Source organism: Temnothorax nylanderi, unplaced genomic scaffold, assembly GCF_030848795.1.
Source record: "Temnothorax nylanderi isolate EJ_2023f unplaced genomic scaffold, tnyl_v1.0 TNYL_tig0076_pilon, whole genome shotgun sequence".
In the NCBI taxonomy this organism is placed as follows: Eukaryota; Metazoa; Arthropoda; class Insecta; order Hymenoptera; family Formicidae; genus Temnothorax; species Temnothorax nylanderi.
The window spans coordinates 156,868-173,616 of record NW_027249138.1 but is presented as its reverse complement, the minus strand read 5'-3'; the positions used below and the strand labels follow the sequence as shown (position 1 = coordinate 173,616).

General features: G+C 43.9%; 3 protein-coding genes across 7 annotated transcripts in view; 2 read left to right on the top strand and 1 right to left on the bottom strand.

The window, feature by feature from the left end:
• Ets96b (Ets96B) overlaps window positions 1-16,749 on the bottom strand; it is a 104,631-nt gene that overhangs the window by 17,138 nt on the left and 70,744 nt on the right. The gene's annotated exons all lie outside the window — the stretch shown is intronic.
• Window positions 356-3,560, top strand: LOC139774223 (solute carrier family 25 member 44). 3 transcript variants are annotated; one of them, XM_071709307.1, is made up of 5 exons: window positions 356-607; window positions 1,353-1,666; window positions 1,762-2,069; window positions 2,141-2,327; window positions 2,404-3,560. In XM_071709307.1, the coding sequence occupies exons 2-5, from the start codon at window positions 1,492-1,494 to the stop codon at window positions 2,721-2,723; spliced, it is 990 nt and encodes a 329-aa protein (XP_071565408.1). In that variant the 5' UTR covers window positions 356-607; window positions 1,353-1,491; the 3' UTR covers window positions 2,724-3,560. The 3 variants fall into 3 exon arrangements, with proteins under 3 accessions (XP_071565408.1, XP_071565409.1, XP_071565410.1); XM_071709308.1 differs by lacking the exon at window positions 356-607 and adding an exon at window positions 765-910; XM_071709309.1 differs by lacking the exon at window positions 356-607 and having other exon boundaries at window positions 1,550-1,687.
• LOC139774222 (E3 ubiquitin-protein ligase MARCHF3-like) lies at window positions 7,598-16,715 on the top strand. Of its 2 annotated transcripts, none has more exons than XM_071709304.1 (5): window positions 7,598-14,577; window positions 14,729-14,888; window positions 15,268-15,442; window positions 15,794-15,984; window positions 16,235-16,715. In XM_071709304.1, exons 1-5 carry the CDS (start codon window positions 14,382-14,384, stop codon window positions 16,395-16,397), a joined length of 885 nt encoding a protein of 294 aa, XP_071565405.1. In that variant the 5' UTR covers window positions 7,598-14,381; the 3' UTR covers window positions 16,398-16,715. The 2 variants fall into 2 exon arrangements, with proteins under 2 accessions (XP_071565405.1, XP_071565407.1); XM_071709306.1 differs by having other exon boundaries at window positions 7,601-13,804; window positions 14,407-14,888.

The window sequence follows — 16,749 nt, the reverse complement described above, 5'->3', positions numbered from 1 at the left end:
TTTTATGTCAATTATAAATAAATTAAAACTAAAATGCAGCTAATCCCATCTAGTTAAATTTTTTTTTATTTTTGTAGAACTGTTTGCAAAAATACGTTCAAAGAAATCAATCAATTTATAATAAATTATATTATTTATATTGTCTATACAATTCATATAGACATAATCTTGAAATTTAGGACACAACCCTGATCAAGATATCTATTAGTGACAATAAGCACTAGTTATCGATAGAAGCTACCGCTTTGAACATCCGTAGTTAAACACATCACGTGACAGCCAGGATTTTCATTGAGATGTCACCACCAAGAAGAAATATACGAGCTTATACGAGCGCGTGCGCGACAACCTTGCCGAATGGATGACCCATAATTTTCCATAGCTTTTACTTACTATCTCGAGTAACTTCGTAATCGCTAAATTGTGAATGAAAATGAATTTGCGCTAAGAAATATATTAAGCGCTTGCTGACGTGATACGCGATAACGTGGTTGACACGCCGAGTATGTTGTAAACATCGAAGGTTCCCTCCGATAGCGTATAGAGGCGAACGTCGAGAAAAAGATTTCGGAGTAAATCATCTCGGATGATAGTGTATTACATCATTGTAAGTAGCGGTAGATTTTTCGTGAATGACTTGCACCTTTCCACGCGATTGTTTGACCAACAACGTCGATATATTTGTATTAATATGTTGTCAATATGTCGATCATATAATAATGACGATTTCCTTATTTTTCGTTATGTTGCTCCAATTTGTTAGTCAAATTCCTGAATGTTTTTACATGCATCATTAGTAATAAAAATTCAAACTAATCACCTAACAAATTTTCTCACAATTGTAATACAAGAGTGACAAAGTGCTTGTGTTTCGGAACACTGGATTGTTCCAGTGTCGCACGTCTCAAATGTAACGTGTTACATTTCGTTCACAATTGTTCTATCTTGAGTGTTATTGAATTTCTTCTACTGTCAAGCTTGTTGATTGATTTTACAAATGAATTTTATAAATCCGTTAAATCTGGTTAAATTCCTCACGGAAGTTTTATGATTTTTGTTATCGAATCAATCGAATTCCAAACTGATGCTTTGACATATTGCAATTAATAGCACAACTCGTTAAAGACGTGTCAGAATGTCTCAGAATGATGTCAAAAAGACATCTTTGATCTGCAGCGTTAAGATAAACATTTAATTATACAATATATGTATTGTTAAATTTGTACGAATATACAATTTGAAAGTCCTTCTTTTGAGGTTAAGCTAACCTAGTCTTTAGTTCAACTTAATGTAATTATACTTTCAACTTTACATTGACTTTGCTAAAATCATCAGTAATTACAAACTTACAGATTCGCAAAGAATTTTGGGCGTAAATGCTCATAATACATCGATGAGATATGCGGCATCAAGTTAGACCAAATCCTCTGCGAATCTCCCTACTTGATCCATCTGTCGCTACAAGCTACACTATCTGCTCACGTTCGAGAGATGTCTGCGGTAGAGGCAACGCCGTTCATCCGCACCATCGAGTGGGACATGATGGACAAAACCAAATTCTTTCCGCTCAGCATGCTGTCCTCGTTCTCGGTCAGGTGCTGCCTGTATCCCCTGACAGTGATCAAGACTCGCCTCCAAGTGCAAAGACAAAATCACATGTACAATGGTAGCGCAAATTGAGTTCTACGTAAATCGATTTTACTGAGCCTACAAGAGGAAACTTTTCCACGAATCTTTATACAATTTTCTTTTATCCCGCAGGTATGATAGATGCGTGTAGAAAAATTTACAAAGTAGAAGGCGTCCCGGGCCTTTATCGGGGCTTCTGGATAAGCTCTATTCAAATCGTCTCTGGGGTATTTTACGTATCGACCTATGAGGGAGTACGCCACTTGCTCAGGCAAGACACACCCCTCGGAAGCGTTGACTCGAAGGTCAAAGCGTTGATCGCTGGGGGTGCTGCCAGTTTAGTCGGGCAAACGATAGTCGTTCCCTTCGACGTTCTCAGTCAACATCTAATGGTTCTCGGGATAAATAATACCAAGCACGGCAAGGTGTACGTAGATAAGGTGAGGGAAATTCCGACAAAATTCTTTTCAATTCGATTCGCCTGAGATACTAATCCTGTTGTCTTTTACAGATGGGAATGAATCCCTTAGGTGTGACCCTCGAATCCGGAAAGACTCGAGCGCAAATCTCCGCGGAAATAATAAAATTGATTTATCAGAGGGACGGTTATAGCGGCTTCTACCGAGGGTACATGGCGTCCTTGTGCGCGTATGTACCTAACAGCGCTCTTTGGTGGGGATTGTATACGGTTTATCAAGGTAATTTCGTACTTGAAACTTCGTGGCCAGACGATGAAATAAAAAAGTGATAATACTTTTCATATCTTCTTGATAGACGAGCTTATAAGGATACTTCCGGCATGGTTCTCGCACTTGTGTATACAGGCGATGGCCGGCACGTTAGGGGGTTTCACGACCACGATCATCACGAATCCCTTGGACATTGTGAGGGCGAGGTTGCAAGTGCAACGATTAGACAGTATGCTCAGTGCGTTTAGGATATTATGGATCGAGGAAGGACTGCACATGTTTACCAAAGGACTGTCCGCGAGGCTCGTACAATCCGCTTGCTTTAGTTTCTCGATAATCCTAGGTTACGAAACTATCAAGAGAGTGAGTATAACCGAAGAGTACAAGAGTTACGTTCGGTGGTGAGCATTCAGAGGTACTATTACGATTAATTTCACGCGGATGGAATTTGGTTCCATCCGCGATTCTTTGTACGACTGTGACGCTTCTTTCGACGTGTCACTTTTTACACATCGAAGAAACGGCAGTCACAATTTAACTGACACAGAATTTTATCGAAGATATTCTATAAATATTCTGTAAAAGAAGCTACATTCACCGAAATTCCTAAATTAATTTTCTCCGGCTATGGAAGTGTAATTAAGTTGTTAGATTTTTAGTGTGATTAGAGCTATCTTTCGTTACACGAACAAAACAGAGTAATATAACTGCATAATTGTCTCATCCGTCATCTTGCCGTAACTCGCGCACCGCAATTTGATACGTCATGCGATCTCGTAAGGAGACTTTACATACTTCGGTGTACATAAAACAACAGTTCCGTATGACGGCAACTAGAGTATTTGTAAATGTAATAAAGCGCATTTTATACGCTAGCGTCATGTGTCAGATGGAGTACAAACTTCGTAACATGTGTTAGATATGTTACTGTGATACAAATATGTCCTATTCGTACTTTAAAGACGGCCTGTATCTCAGATACCGTTCATAACGTTACCGATAATCCTAGTCAAATATGGGCATGCGCGTATGTATATCGGCCGTCTTGAAATTACGAATACCTGAATCAAGCGGATTATACTGATTCACTGAAATATCGGTAGAGGATATGCCGCAAAGATTTAAGAAATACATATGACTGTTTAATATTTCCACCTGCATTATGTATGTATATACAGCAAAAAATCGAGAATCCCCGAGAACTAAGTGAGAATGTTAATAAATTTTATTGGCTATATTAAATCGTGCGTGACTGCTTATCCCCCGTTTTACGACGGGCTTGCATGTATCTCTAAAGTATTACCTGCGTGCAGACAGCTCTGATTACTACCCGCGGACGACTGAAACTCGCTCCTCGGCGCGAGGACGTGAGCGCAACGTGAGCAAATTAGCGTATCGTTTCGAAATTAATTCGACCGACATGCAAATCTGGGAAGGGATCAAGATTGAACATAGAGGTAGACAAAGGCCGGCGGCGCGTCCGAGTTCGCTACGTCAACGGATGCATCGATTGGTATGCATCGCGGAGTAGATCGATCTGACTGATCTGACATCTCCACGATGACTAGGCGCCAGATCGACGCTTGCAATTTTCTATGCCGGCGTCGTTGGTGTGCCCACCTCCAGGGATACATGAATTATTCCAGGGCCGAGGTAACGCCCGTCGGCGATTAATCGAATCCGAGCGAAACGGCCTTCGCCAGCTGGTGCAGGCGATGCAAAAAACTTATAATCGCATAATCGCGCGGTGGGTCGCATGGGCAAGTCGAGCTTTCGCGTGAACGTCAAATGTCAGAGCAGCGAAAGGCGAAAAGTCGAAATCGAATTGACTCATTGACTGTCGTATACGTGGCAATCGTCAAATTAATCGGGGATAAACATACCGATAACTATCACTTACTCCAGACGCGAAACGTTTTATCATTTTCATCAATTACATCTACATCTTTAGTGCGTGGCTTGGTGAATCGCGTGCATTTTAATTTATGCGTACACGCATGATGACGCGGTACGCACGAGCACGTGGTCTTGAATGATACGTTTTATCTGTAAAGTCGTATAGCCATCTGCCGCCGCATTTAATGCAACTCCGTGGCTTGCGTTCTCGTTATCTACAGGGCAGGCTTATCACCGGATTTTCCACGCGCGGAGCAATTTGTTTTCTTGTATGTAACAATACCGATAAATCCTCAGTATATCGCTCTCATCGCTAGATGCCCGTACGATTTACAATTAAGTTTAAATGCGCATTTTAAAATTTAACCCCATCGTCTCGTAAACGATCATATTCCGTTTTCGTTATATAAATCTGGGCTGCACATTGCACGATGCATGAAAGGTGCGTGCCGACTGCGAGCGACATCGCAGCCGAGCAAACGTCAAACAGAGAGAAGCCGAGCGTTCACCGGTTTCCTATTTCCAGCGAGATCAAACATTTGTGGATCGGGGCGCGGCGAAAGGGGGAAAGAGAATATTATTCGGAGAACGATGTACACCAAACGAACGTCTCCTCCGTTCTTTGAGGTATCGTCGGTTAGCGCCAAGGCGGTCTAAAAAGGGGATCGGCCGCGACGGATCTTTTTCATCCCGCAGGGACATTAAAGCAAATCTTCCTTTTTGTCTCCGCGATTTCTAAATGACACCCATTGCCGGGTGTTGGGGAGAGAGTGAGAGAGAGAGAGAAAGCTCGTGCTTTATGCCCATCATAAAACCGGGAGCGCCGAATATTGGGCAATTTTTCTCATGGAAATATACGGCGCGGCGAAAATACCTCCCACTTCGCGCTTGAAGTAACTCGTGGAGAAGATCGTCTCGCGTTTTGCACGGCTAACTCTCGCGCTTCTTTGTGGAGAAAAAGAAAAAGGAAGCAACTCGTGGGGGACTCGTGACTAAAGGAATTTAGAAACGAAACAGGGAGACGGAACCCGTTGTTCGCCCGAGTCGTTAACCGAATTTTCAAAGGTTCGCGTTCAAGGAAGGAGGAAAATACGGAACACACGCGCTCCTCTCATTAGCGACGTTCGTCAGTCATCTCTCTCGGAGCATCCGAGAGGCCTCTTTTCCCTAAGCGTCTCTCCTTGCTTCATTTTCTAAGGACTATTCTCGCTTCCCTCATTATGTTCTGTTCGCCACGGGTAAAACGAGCACGGTGATACGTGGAAGAGAATAGCTCGCGCGGGGAACGACGACCTTACGCGCTAAAATGTCGCTACGGCCTAATGTACTTAATGCGTTCATATGTATTATTAGTCTTTTTCTGTCTAAACATTTTTATGCGTGAAAAATTATCAAAATTCAATATTCACGTAAGATTTCTCATCGTAATAATTTTAATATATGCGAACTTATGTTACAAAATATTGCCTGATGTCATTCAGAAAAAATTACCCTAAAAGTAATTCTATATTTAACCAAGATGTTGTTCCGAAGGGCCGAAGAGTATCTCTCGTGCTAGACAAGGGTGACGCGAAATGATCAGCACGTGGAAATTGACTGTTGGAGAAACCCTTCGCAAACTCTTTCCTGGAACTAAATTCTTCTAAATTCAAACACACGAAGAACAGACGACGGGCAAGGTCTTCCACGGCCGCACCGTCTAGCAGTCGGGTCGCGCGACATTAACGTCGCTTCCTTTTTCCGAGTAGCGAAGGGGTTCTCCCTCGAAGAAAAAGTACGCTCGTTATAAAGAACTCTGGCGCGTCGAAACGACGTGCCCAGAAAAAAAAGTAATATACGCTTTCCCAACTGTAAATACGTAAATACGTTTGAATTTGATTCAGATCTATATCGAGAGAGACACCTTTTACTGGAAAGTAAAGTAACCATATTTTCGAGGATCGAACTAATAATCTGAATTTATTTTTTCCTCCCAGCGTAAAACTGCTCAATTTTTTGGGGTAAAATTATCACGTGGATCTTAACTCGGAATTAATATCCTGAATATCCAAAAAATATATGTAACTCATAATTTTCATCGAAAACGATAACATTCAGCTCAAGATACACATGGCGTTTCAAGACTAAACGGAGTTCGATAATATGTTACTTAATATAGCATATATTACATAATGAGCTTTTTTACTTCACAGACTAACGTTATTTTTAACGTCCGCTTAAAGCTTTAAAATGTCGTGTGCACGAACATGTTCGGGCGTACGTAACCACGCACGCATGCCCGAGGAACAACCGGCGGGTACGTTCTAAATCCGCGTACCGTGTAAATCATCGCGCTCACGCACGTGCGTGCGTGCGAGCACCGCTCACGTGCCATGACCGGCTGCGCTTAAGCGCACGAGAGAGCTCCTCGACCAGGACTTTTAATCGTTCTCCACGGTTTTTCTCCGCCGCGTACCCGCGGCGATGCCATGCCGTTTTCTCCACGGTAATATCACAACACGCATCTGCATGGAGTTAGAGCCGGTAAAAAGCCGGCGCTCATTACGCGTTATTATTGTCGTTATCGCAGTTGTTATTGTCATCGCCAGTGACAACCATTAATCACTGCTCAATCATTAATCAAACGGTCAATTAAGAGATTACAGAGTGCAATGAAGGCATTCAATGTTAAATGTTAAAAAATTTCAACCAAAAAATCTTTAAGAAAAGGCTCGAGAGTGCGATGAGAGATGCAGTTAAAGCTGGCCGAGTATTTTGCAATTGTAACTACTAACTCGATCTACGCAACGCGATGTACATTCTCGCTTCGCGGACCTCGTGACGGACGATCCCCAACGCGTTCACCGCGGCCCCAAGCGTGTATCGCGTTCCCCGCGATGCGAAGCGAAGCAGAGCGAAGGGATTAACTACGGGTAAAGAGATACGCACGACGCGATACGGCGATCTTCCGACAGGCAGGCGCATGGCAGGAAGAACTCGCGCGGGCCGTGTGCCGGGAGGATAAAAACGAAGACGCGAGGAACGGAGTGTACCCGCGGCGCGTGGCCGCGGGCACGCACGTGCGTGAGCACGATGATTTACGCGGACGCGAATTTAGACCGGTAGTGCAAGTAGTGCAAACCCCTTGCTCGGCCGACGTTGGAAGAAAACGGCGGATTAGCCGCGCGTCTCGCTCTCGCCGGGCTATAACGCGCGCACTATATACTTATGCGCGAAAGCTAGGCGAGCGTGGCGTGTGCGATGCGAGCTATATAGATACCGAAGTAAACCGCGTGTTAAAATTACTCTGATACGTTACGAGAGCCGAGGCGCGCCGTAGCGAGGACGGAATTGCCTTATAAATCCAGTTGCCGTGAAATCTAAGTTAATTCACCGCGGTTCTTTGCAAAAGCGAACGTTGCGTCTCACATCTTCATTCCGGTTAAGCTCGCCAAGTTCTCTCGTAGGAAAAGGAGCAGCACGGTGATTCGAATGAGTGTAAGGACCGCGACGAGCCTTTCACACCGAAAGGCTTAAATCCGATGCATAAAGCCGCGACACCAGCTCGTGTCGTTCATCTTGGAGTTTCACGGATTCTTGTTTCGCGGCGCACACCGATCTTTTCCTCCGCCTTCGCACTCAAAGGATGAAAACGGCGAGGTGGAGAAAGAAAATAGTCGAGGTAGAATGGAATGGAATTCGAGAGGCGCAAGAGAGCTCCTCCTCTGTCGCTCGGAGGAGAAATATGACCGGTAAGACACGGCGGTGCGCTCTTTGACGTAAACGGCCGGTAAATCTAGAATCGCGTCTGAGGAAGACGCGACAATGGCCTCTCTCGCGTGACAACACGGTGGACTAGTCGTAAAACTGGCGAGGCGAGTCGAGGCGCAGAGAAGTAATAACAAACGGATGGATATCTCTGTTATCGTCACGAAGAGGACAGGGAAAAGGAGTTAAGAGAGAAAATCTTGTCGGCGAGAAGATAGACCTCAGCATGCGATTTCTCTTCTCCTGACAGATCCTAGGCTATAAGATCCTGGCGATTACCGCAAGAGACACGGTAGCCCGGAAAGAAGGCCGAGGGGCTACGCAATTACGCGCGGGGCAGAATTTTCATGTTACGACAACATTTTTATGTTACGACAAACTGTCCGTGCTCGCCGAGGGAACCCTTTATTACGGCCATTAGCTTTAATGCTACGAAGCGATGCGTTCAGCTCCCGCGGGGCATATACTTCTCCGGTATCACGCCAGACTTCGCGGCCGTTAAGCAAAAGCTGTATCGTATAATACGGCGACGAATCCTCTCGATCAGAAAGATAATGAAATTAACTTTTACTAACGTAACGTGTCTCGTTAAGAAGAGCTTGTGCCACGACAGGATCTGCCCATCATTAGGAAGATCCTGATTCTTCTCGCGTTGCGGTTTAGATGGACAGGCAGATACGGTTCCTTCTTACGATTCTGAGCAGGCCGCCATCAAATAAAAAGGATGATGCAATTTATAAGAACTTTTAAATAATATATGCGACAAACGAATGTAACCAGTTAAGTTTAACAAAATTTATAACAATATTAATAATCTTTCCTAGTCTTTTTTATGAAATGATTTCTATGTGAAGTTTAATATTTGCGTTATGGCAAAATATTAACATATTCTTAATGTTTAATCGATTATCAGCAAATTTTTTTTAAATAAAAATATATTATGATCGTCTACAGTACGATTTCTCGTATCTGCGTTCAGAAAAAGCGCGTGAATCTCGATGCACACTAACGAGTAAAATTTGCGAGATAGCGACAGCTGCAAGAGGAAAACTATATCCCTTTATATTAAACCTCGCGAACGCGGACAACAGACATCGCGCTAATAATGCCCGCGTCCCGTATGTATTTTACGTCTCGTTGCTCGCGGCTCGCTATGATACGTAAATAGAACCGCCGGAGGAGACGTCCAACTGTCTGGTGCATTCGCAAAAATAGGATTGTGTCGCCCCGTCGTCCGTGTATCGCCGACGTTACGCGACGAAGTCGCGGGAAATCGGGGTTACGAGACGAAAGCGACTCGCGCGCGGCTCTTGTCGTCGGTAGAACGGAAAAAACCCGCCCTATTTTCAATTAATGTCCATCAATCCACGTGTGTAAATATCTCAGTGCTTCGCAAACGAGTTTTATCAGTCGGCCGTTCTTTAACTTCTACCACACGCGCGCGACATTAATCCGGCAAGACAGTTCTCTCGCGAAATGCCTCGTCTTTATTTCTAATGAATAATCACTACGATTACGGCCATTATCGTAATAAGACGTACAAGCCATTAATTGTAACACAAGCTGTAGCCGCGCGCGTGAGGAAAGGTCTGTAATATCTGTATGTGGATGAGATAATTAAAAATAAATACATTGCTCCGATTTCTAAAGCAAACGTCCCAAGCCCGCGGCTTACGTAAGTGCGGCACGGTCAGCGTCGCAAATGTTGTTCGTCGTACGACGGCATTTCAACGTGACGATGATAAACCCGTGTCGCCCTTTACGAGCGAGATCGCCTTTTTGCCGTCTGTGTTTGCTTTCGACGCGTAAACGGCGCGAGGGTGGAATTTGTCCCAGACGTTGTCGCCAGGCTCGCGAATAATTCAAAACGGTTCCCAACTGCGATCAACGGCCGATCGACACGCTGCCATCCAAGGTTGCGTGCCGTAGCGGCACGCACAAAAGAAACGATAAATTTCGTTAACGCGGCGCTTAACAGATAGGGAGATATGTCACCTTTTTTACGATTCAAATGGTCGAAATCAAACTTCTTATCTTGTTAATTTAACGGCGGGATCATTTTCGAATTGATTTACTTACGGTCCACTTGTAAATTCGATAATTCCGACATTCTATATATCTATTTTATAGGTCGAGCCTCCGCGTCGGATCGCTCGACGGGCGGTCTCCGCTCCCTTCGACGCGCGTCTCCGATCGTTGCCGACGTGTTAACCTAAGCGTGGTAAATTATGGGACGGAAGATCGCGCGATTGACAGCGCGGAATCGCGTTGTAAGCAGGAGGATCACGTAGGGCGAGCGCCGCCGTTAATACTTAAAGGGTACGGCGCCCGTTGCGGGTCACGCGGATGTGCGCTTCCTGTTAACGTCGCGCTCGCTGTTCCGTGTACTAACGAGTGTTATCGTGTAATCAGGAACTAGCGTCGCACGCGTCGTATAGCGTAACGCAATATAACGAAATGTCAATATTCATATCTACGGAGAACTATAAACAGTATAAACACATTTTTCTAGCTTAGGACCTCCTTAAAGTCGCGCTTAAGTAGGCAACTTTTTGAATTGAGAAATAATTACGAAAAAAAACCCTTGTGTCTTATTCTTAAAATCTCGTGGAAAATCGCTCTTTCTCTCTCTCTCCCCTCTCTTCACTCTCTCTTTCTCGTACCTCCGCAAAACAATATGATTGATGGAAGATGACGCTTCTTTCTCCAGTTTCTCTGGAAGACATTCCGTCGCTTCAAACGCGCGTTGTTTTGAAACGCGCGATGCGGCGAAATGTTTCAAAGTATTCTTCTTTCTGCTTCTTCGCTGTTTCTTCTCCGGGCACGACGAGGTCCGTCGGCTATTCCTGTGGCCGGTGCCGAGATGGAGGCAGAATGCGCGCGTCCTCGGTGAGCCGCGGGAAAGGTGACAGGTGCCGAGTGCTTCTATAAATTGCGATCTTGAAAGAAGAGGGCGAGAAAGCGAAGAAGATCAGGAGGGGGAAAGAAGAAAAGAGAGAAAGAGAAGGAATCGCGAAATGACCCCTTCGGCTGCTATCTTTAGCTGGGCTAGGGTTTGTGGGCCCTAACCGCTCTCCCTTCGAAACACGTGCGACGTTGAGACGCCGCGCGTTGCTTCTGCATTCGTAAATATCATCGATGTCTAGCGTTCGTGCTCGATAGACTTCGAGCTTGAAGACTTACAAAAATGCACACGAGGATTTACGAACAATTCAGTATATAATATGTGCGCGAAGAAGGATATACAACGGTTCTGTTTTCCTCGCGGAAAATACAAGAGGGGGTCCGTGCAACGAGACGCAAAGCCTGACCTGTAAAAACGAATTAATATCTCGTTCGGGAGGTGAAGGTTTCTGGAATATCTCGCAGCTCAATGAATCTTCGTTGGCACTGTCGGCCAGGTTGGAATCACGCAAGTGTATCGATTATGAATGAGTCTCCAGGTCCATTCAGTTTGAACGTGACCCAGCGTCGCAGAGCCTTGGTCCATCCTCGACTCGTCTAGAAGCCCTGGTCACTTTCATTTTGCGACGCTCGCTTACCCTCAAGCCGCTGTTGCGACCTCGAAATGTGTATGGCGAAGAGAACGTTGATATTATTACTAAATCAATATCTAAAATGATATCAATTCGGGACATGTATAAGATAGACCTTGCTTATTCGTCATATCTAAAATTTTTACAGTTTTAGCCTCTTTTATCTGTCCCATCGGTGATATTTCTATCATAAATTTTCAAAATTCAACATCGTATTTTTATACAATTAGATTCTAATTTGCAAACGCAAATGATAAACGGGAACAAAGCACCGTGGTAATATGTTAGAATAAAAATTTGCGTAGATTTCTCACAAGGTCTCGATCGCGACTTAAGTATACTATTTGCTCTCGTTGCTCCTGGCAGGAGAGGTGCGCGTGAAGATTAACATCGCGCGCTGCGGATATCCAACCGTGCGTGGAGTCCACCACTGGTGGGACCCCCTCGCCCGCGCCCTTCGCTTCCGCGCCCCGTACGCGGCTGCCGACCATCGTAACTATTTCCAGACGCATTTAATTAATCTTGAACCAAAAACGTCGAGTAGGAAAATGGCGGACGGACGGTCGGTTAGACTCGGGTATCGGCCACCTGGCAGAAATAGCAGCCATGGAAATGGCCCCGCCGACTTGACATTTCCTTCGAGCGTGTACGAGCGTGAGAGAAACGAAGCGATCGAGCGACGATTGGAGAGAGAGTGAGAGAAACAAAGAGAGAGGCAAACGAGAGCAACAGAGAAATAAAACAGAGTAGACTTGGCACCTGCCGACCGCTGTCTCGTCACCGACGTTTTCGACTTCCTCGAGGCGAAATACCGTCCAATTCAATCGATTCGTTCGATTTTCTAATCAGCCTACTTAACGTGCAACACTCTTGGGGTAAAAAACTCGGCTAAATTATAAATCTTGATAATAAAGCAGTCATTAAAAGAGGAAGATTTATCGTCGTTAAAGAGAAAATTTACTTTAATTTTTCTATATTTACTTACAAAGTTAAATAACTTGTCATTTTTAATATAGGTATCGTATATACTTATTCGTTTCTCGATATTTGCGGTGGTAAAATTATTTCTCGATAGAGATATATTTAAGATAAATTATTCACTTCCTCGAGCTTTCGATATGAGAAGATGCTTGCTCTCGTTTCCTCGCCATAGATTTTTTCTGCGAGAGCTTGCCAGGTCTAGCGCACGAGACCTCCGCTCTCCTAATACGCCAGGTCAACGGATATCCGTAGGCGCGCGTTTCCGAAAAGTGGCCGAGACTCGCCGCCAATAATAGCCCTCCGAGTCCTCGTATCCAAGTCTCGTACCCACATACAGGCCGGACTTATGTTTCGCGCGGTGCCGGAAACCGATTCCGAAATATCCCGCGCGAGATCGCGGAAGCATTAAAAGAATAATCCGGCGGTCCACTCTCGGACCGGAGGCAGCTAGGACGGTGGCGTCGAAATCTCCGCCCACGAGAAACGTGTCCGATGCCAAAAACACGGGATCGGTTTCGTGGCGCGCGATGGTGGTTGTTGACTGATCGGGCTTCCCGTGGATATACCGCGATCGGATGGACGCATTTCCGGCGGCTCCTCGTTAACAACGCGGAGAAAATTTCCAGCGTACGCGAAAAAGGGCTTTACCATCGGCTTTAAATCTTAACGATCCTTCCACGTCCTTCGAGATTTCATGAATGTTAAATGTTCATTATATGGCGTATACCAATTAAAATGACTGTAGGACGAGTTGATGCCGTCATGATACTACAACTTCGCGGCCACCACGTCTAAAGAGACTAGATGAATCCGCAATTTCTAATTTAACGCTGCGCTATTGGCCGATATGCAATTAGTAGCCTAATTTCCTGCCGAGGCATATAACGCACCAAGGTAGCAAACCGGTGCTACCGCTGGTCGAGAGATTTTATCGAAACAAATCACGTCGATTTGCTACGTCGTTACATGCAAGAGTTTAATTGCCTGGGGTCTCCTATTAGAGCCGAGATCACTCTGTGCTGCTCAACTATCGCACGGGGATCGAAAAAAATAATTAACGTGAAAAATGAAGATGCGCGACGCGTCCGAGAATGCTTAATCCCAGCATGTGTGAGTGGCATGCGTTGAGATAAGCCGTCTCGGTGCGGTTGTGAGGAGCGCGAGACGATAAGAACAGCTGATAACAACGCAAACGCCTTGTCTTCCCGCGGTCGTTTTCAGTGGAGCCGGTCACCGTGAAATTTCGTATCATCTTGAACATCACACCCGTCATTGCCGCATGTCTTCCGCGTATTTAATTGCGGCGACTTACAAACTTGCAGCAAGGTAAAATGAGAAAACGTTGTTGATTTTGGCTTTAGAGAAACTCGCGCGCTGCTCGATTGACACAAAGTTGAATTTAGTTAAATTTAATTCGTAATGGTTCGTTGTAAAGTATCTAGTTTTTACATTTTCGATGTAACAGATAGAACTTCTGAGCTAACTAATCGATTGTTTAAAAAAAAAGATCGATTCCATCATATGACTAATAACGTGACACAAACGAGCGCATCTGCCGATCGCGGCGGGTTGCTGAAAAATCCTGAAGGAAAATTTTAGATTTGTCCCGGAAGCGCGTACACCAAAATGCGCGCAAAGCACCTTTGATGTCACACGTCGAGAACGCAGAGCCTAAAAATGACAGCGGACGTACGAATGAAATAGGTTAACATTAATTTTTTTTGTCAGACAAACTTATTTTGCACAAGATTAATATGTTAGTTTAATACACACAATTTAAATTATATTCAGTCAATAAAGAAAATTTTATGCGCAAGATTAAGATTTCTCAAAATTTCCAATGTTATTTTCAAAAAATACATTACATGCATAATTAAAAATTTATTAAAGGTACATATATAATATGACACATGTTGCACATTTATTAGCGGCAAATGAACGTGATAAATCCGTCGCGCAAGTAAGTCCGGAAAGTTCCGTTAAGGAAGAAATTCAGGCAGTGCCCAAAACGAGCCAAATATTGGATAACGCAAAAGCTGATCCAGAAACAGAGGGAAATGACGAGAAATGTGCCGATACGGAATCACAAGATAAGGATGGTACATCTTAAATAAAATATGTGTCCCTGTTTCATATTAGAAAAAATAATTATGTCATATTGGAACGTTAATGACTAGTAGTCGTTAAGATGTCTGTAAAACGATTCTGAAAGTAAATGTGGCATGATATATCTGGTTAAAATAATTTCAGACGCGTGTGTTGCCTCCGGCGACATTTGTAGAATCTGTCACATGGGCGGACATGCTCCGATCGCGGAAAACCATCAGTCATGTGACTCTCAAAGTCAGGACGATCAGACATCAACACCGTCGAACTTCGTTTATCTCGGTCCTTTGATCTCGGCTTGCAAGTAAGCTCTCAGCCCGTTCGAGAAAGCCAAGATTCATTCCGAATGAAATTAATGAGCGTTTATATATCTCCTACTTCGAATCATATGATTTTCATTACTTTCTATTCGAAGAAAGATTAGTCATTAATCTTTTCAAGTCGACGATGTGTTAAATGTGTCAAATTAAATTCAAGTCATGCCTGGGAATTAACATTCATCGTGAGAAAAAAATCGCGATCGAAACGAGAAGGGTGTTATAGGAATACCTCTCCAAATGGAGCGCGAGTAGACATGTAAATCGGCGGATTATCGCGGATGATACAGAAATCGCGCGATAAGAGACTAGTTTAGTTAAGAGACGTAGCTGTCCTTCCTTATATAGCGTTTAATGGCGCGACAGATGCCGGGGTACGGTGGCCCTGGTGCACGCTGAGTGTCTCGAGAGATGGCTAACCGAGTCCGGTCGCGTGAGATGCGAGCTCTGCGGCTACAAATATACGATCAGGAGGGTAAGGCGTTACAGCCTCTTTCGTAGCGTCGTAATATGGTTCCGCACCGTAATAGCCACTCGACAGGTGAGAGAGAGAAAGAGAGATCATTAATTGCTTTTCCTTCCGCTTTCATTTCATTTTATCCGAAAGCGTCAGGCTTAAAGCGTCTTTAATTAAGTTCTTGAACGCTTTCATTACCGTACAAAATACATTGCATTAAACATTTTTAAACCGTTGGTAGGGATGCTAGCTATAAAGTATTGAGTCTACACGGGATATTATCGCAGTAACGACATGGTGTCATGTAAAATTGAAATTATCTTACACGTTGATACAAACATTTAATAGGATATCGCCTGAACGTCGTTCTCCACGTAATTAGACTTTTAATTGCTATTAATTACTCCTACTTAATACGTTCTCTTTCACGAGGAGATGCTACTCGATATCGGGTATTTGGTGATGACCACGCCCGTAGCTGCGTTTTCCTGTTACGTGTGCGCCTTGGCCTTGAAAATGTTGCTGCGAAACGGCTTTTACGAGATACCCTGGATGATAGTCGCCATGCTACCAACCTGCTTATTGACGCTGATAGCTTATTGGCGATGGATAATTACGTTAGGGAGGTAAGCCGTTAAATCAGCTCGCGCTCGTGCGCGGATAAAAACGGTCGTTAATAGAAAATGAGTTAATTAAGATATTACACAGGCGCGATTATGTAATTAAAAAAAATTTTGGAGAACTACCAGCCACCGTGTCTCGAAATTATAATCTCACAAAAAGAGTGATTGACAAGTAATATATCCGCGTAGTCGCAGAGATCAGTGAAAATCGTAATTTTATGTAAACCGATAATATATCCTTTTCACATTACAGATTGCACGGCCATCGATGGAGACGCTATTGGAGGAACAACTTCGTGGTTCGTTTGATTCCCGCTAATGACGTCGAGGACAACATCGATCCGGAAAGAAGTCATTTCGACGTGCGAGACGATTTTGAACAATGGAGGATCGAGGAGATCGAAGATCTCGCGTGACTTTTGATTGTGTCAACCGCGTCAGGAATAACCTTTTAATTACAGGCAATCGTTTTCTATTTCTACACCCATCCCCGTCTCATTGTCGGAACCTTCATACAGCTGCACTATATTTAATTGCATTTTATTAATTGAACACTGCAATTGAAGCTCATTGCTGCGTAACGAAGACGATTCGCTGCATTAGAGTTAAATTAAAATGCGCAAATATGATTCGATACGCTTCCGGAAACACACGTGTTCGGATTTTATATTATTATTTAAATCTTGTATTTTTGTATGATTGTAGCTTGATTATATAAAATAATTTAAAGATTATTGACGCCTTGACATTTTTATTAAAGCGTCCAGT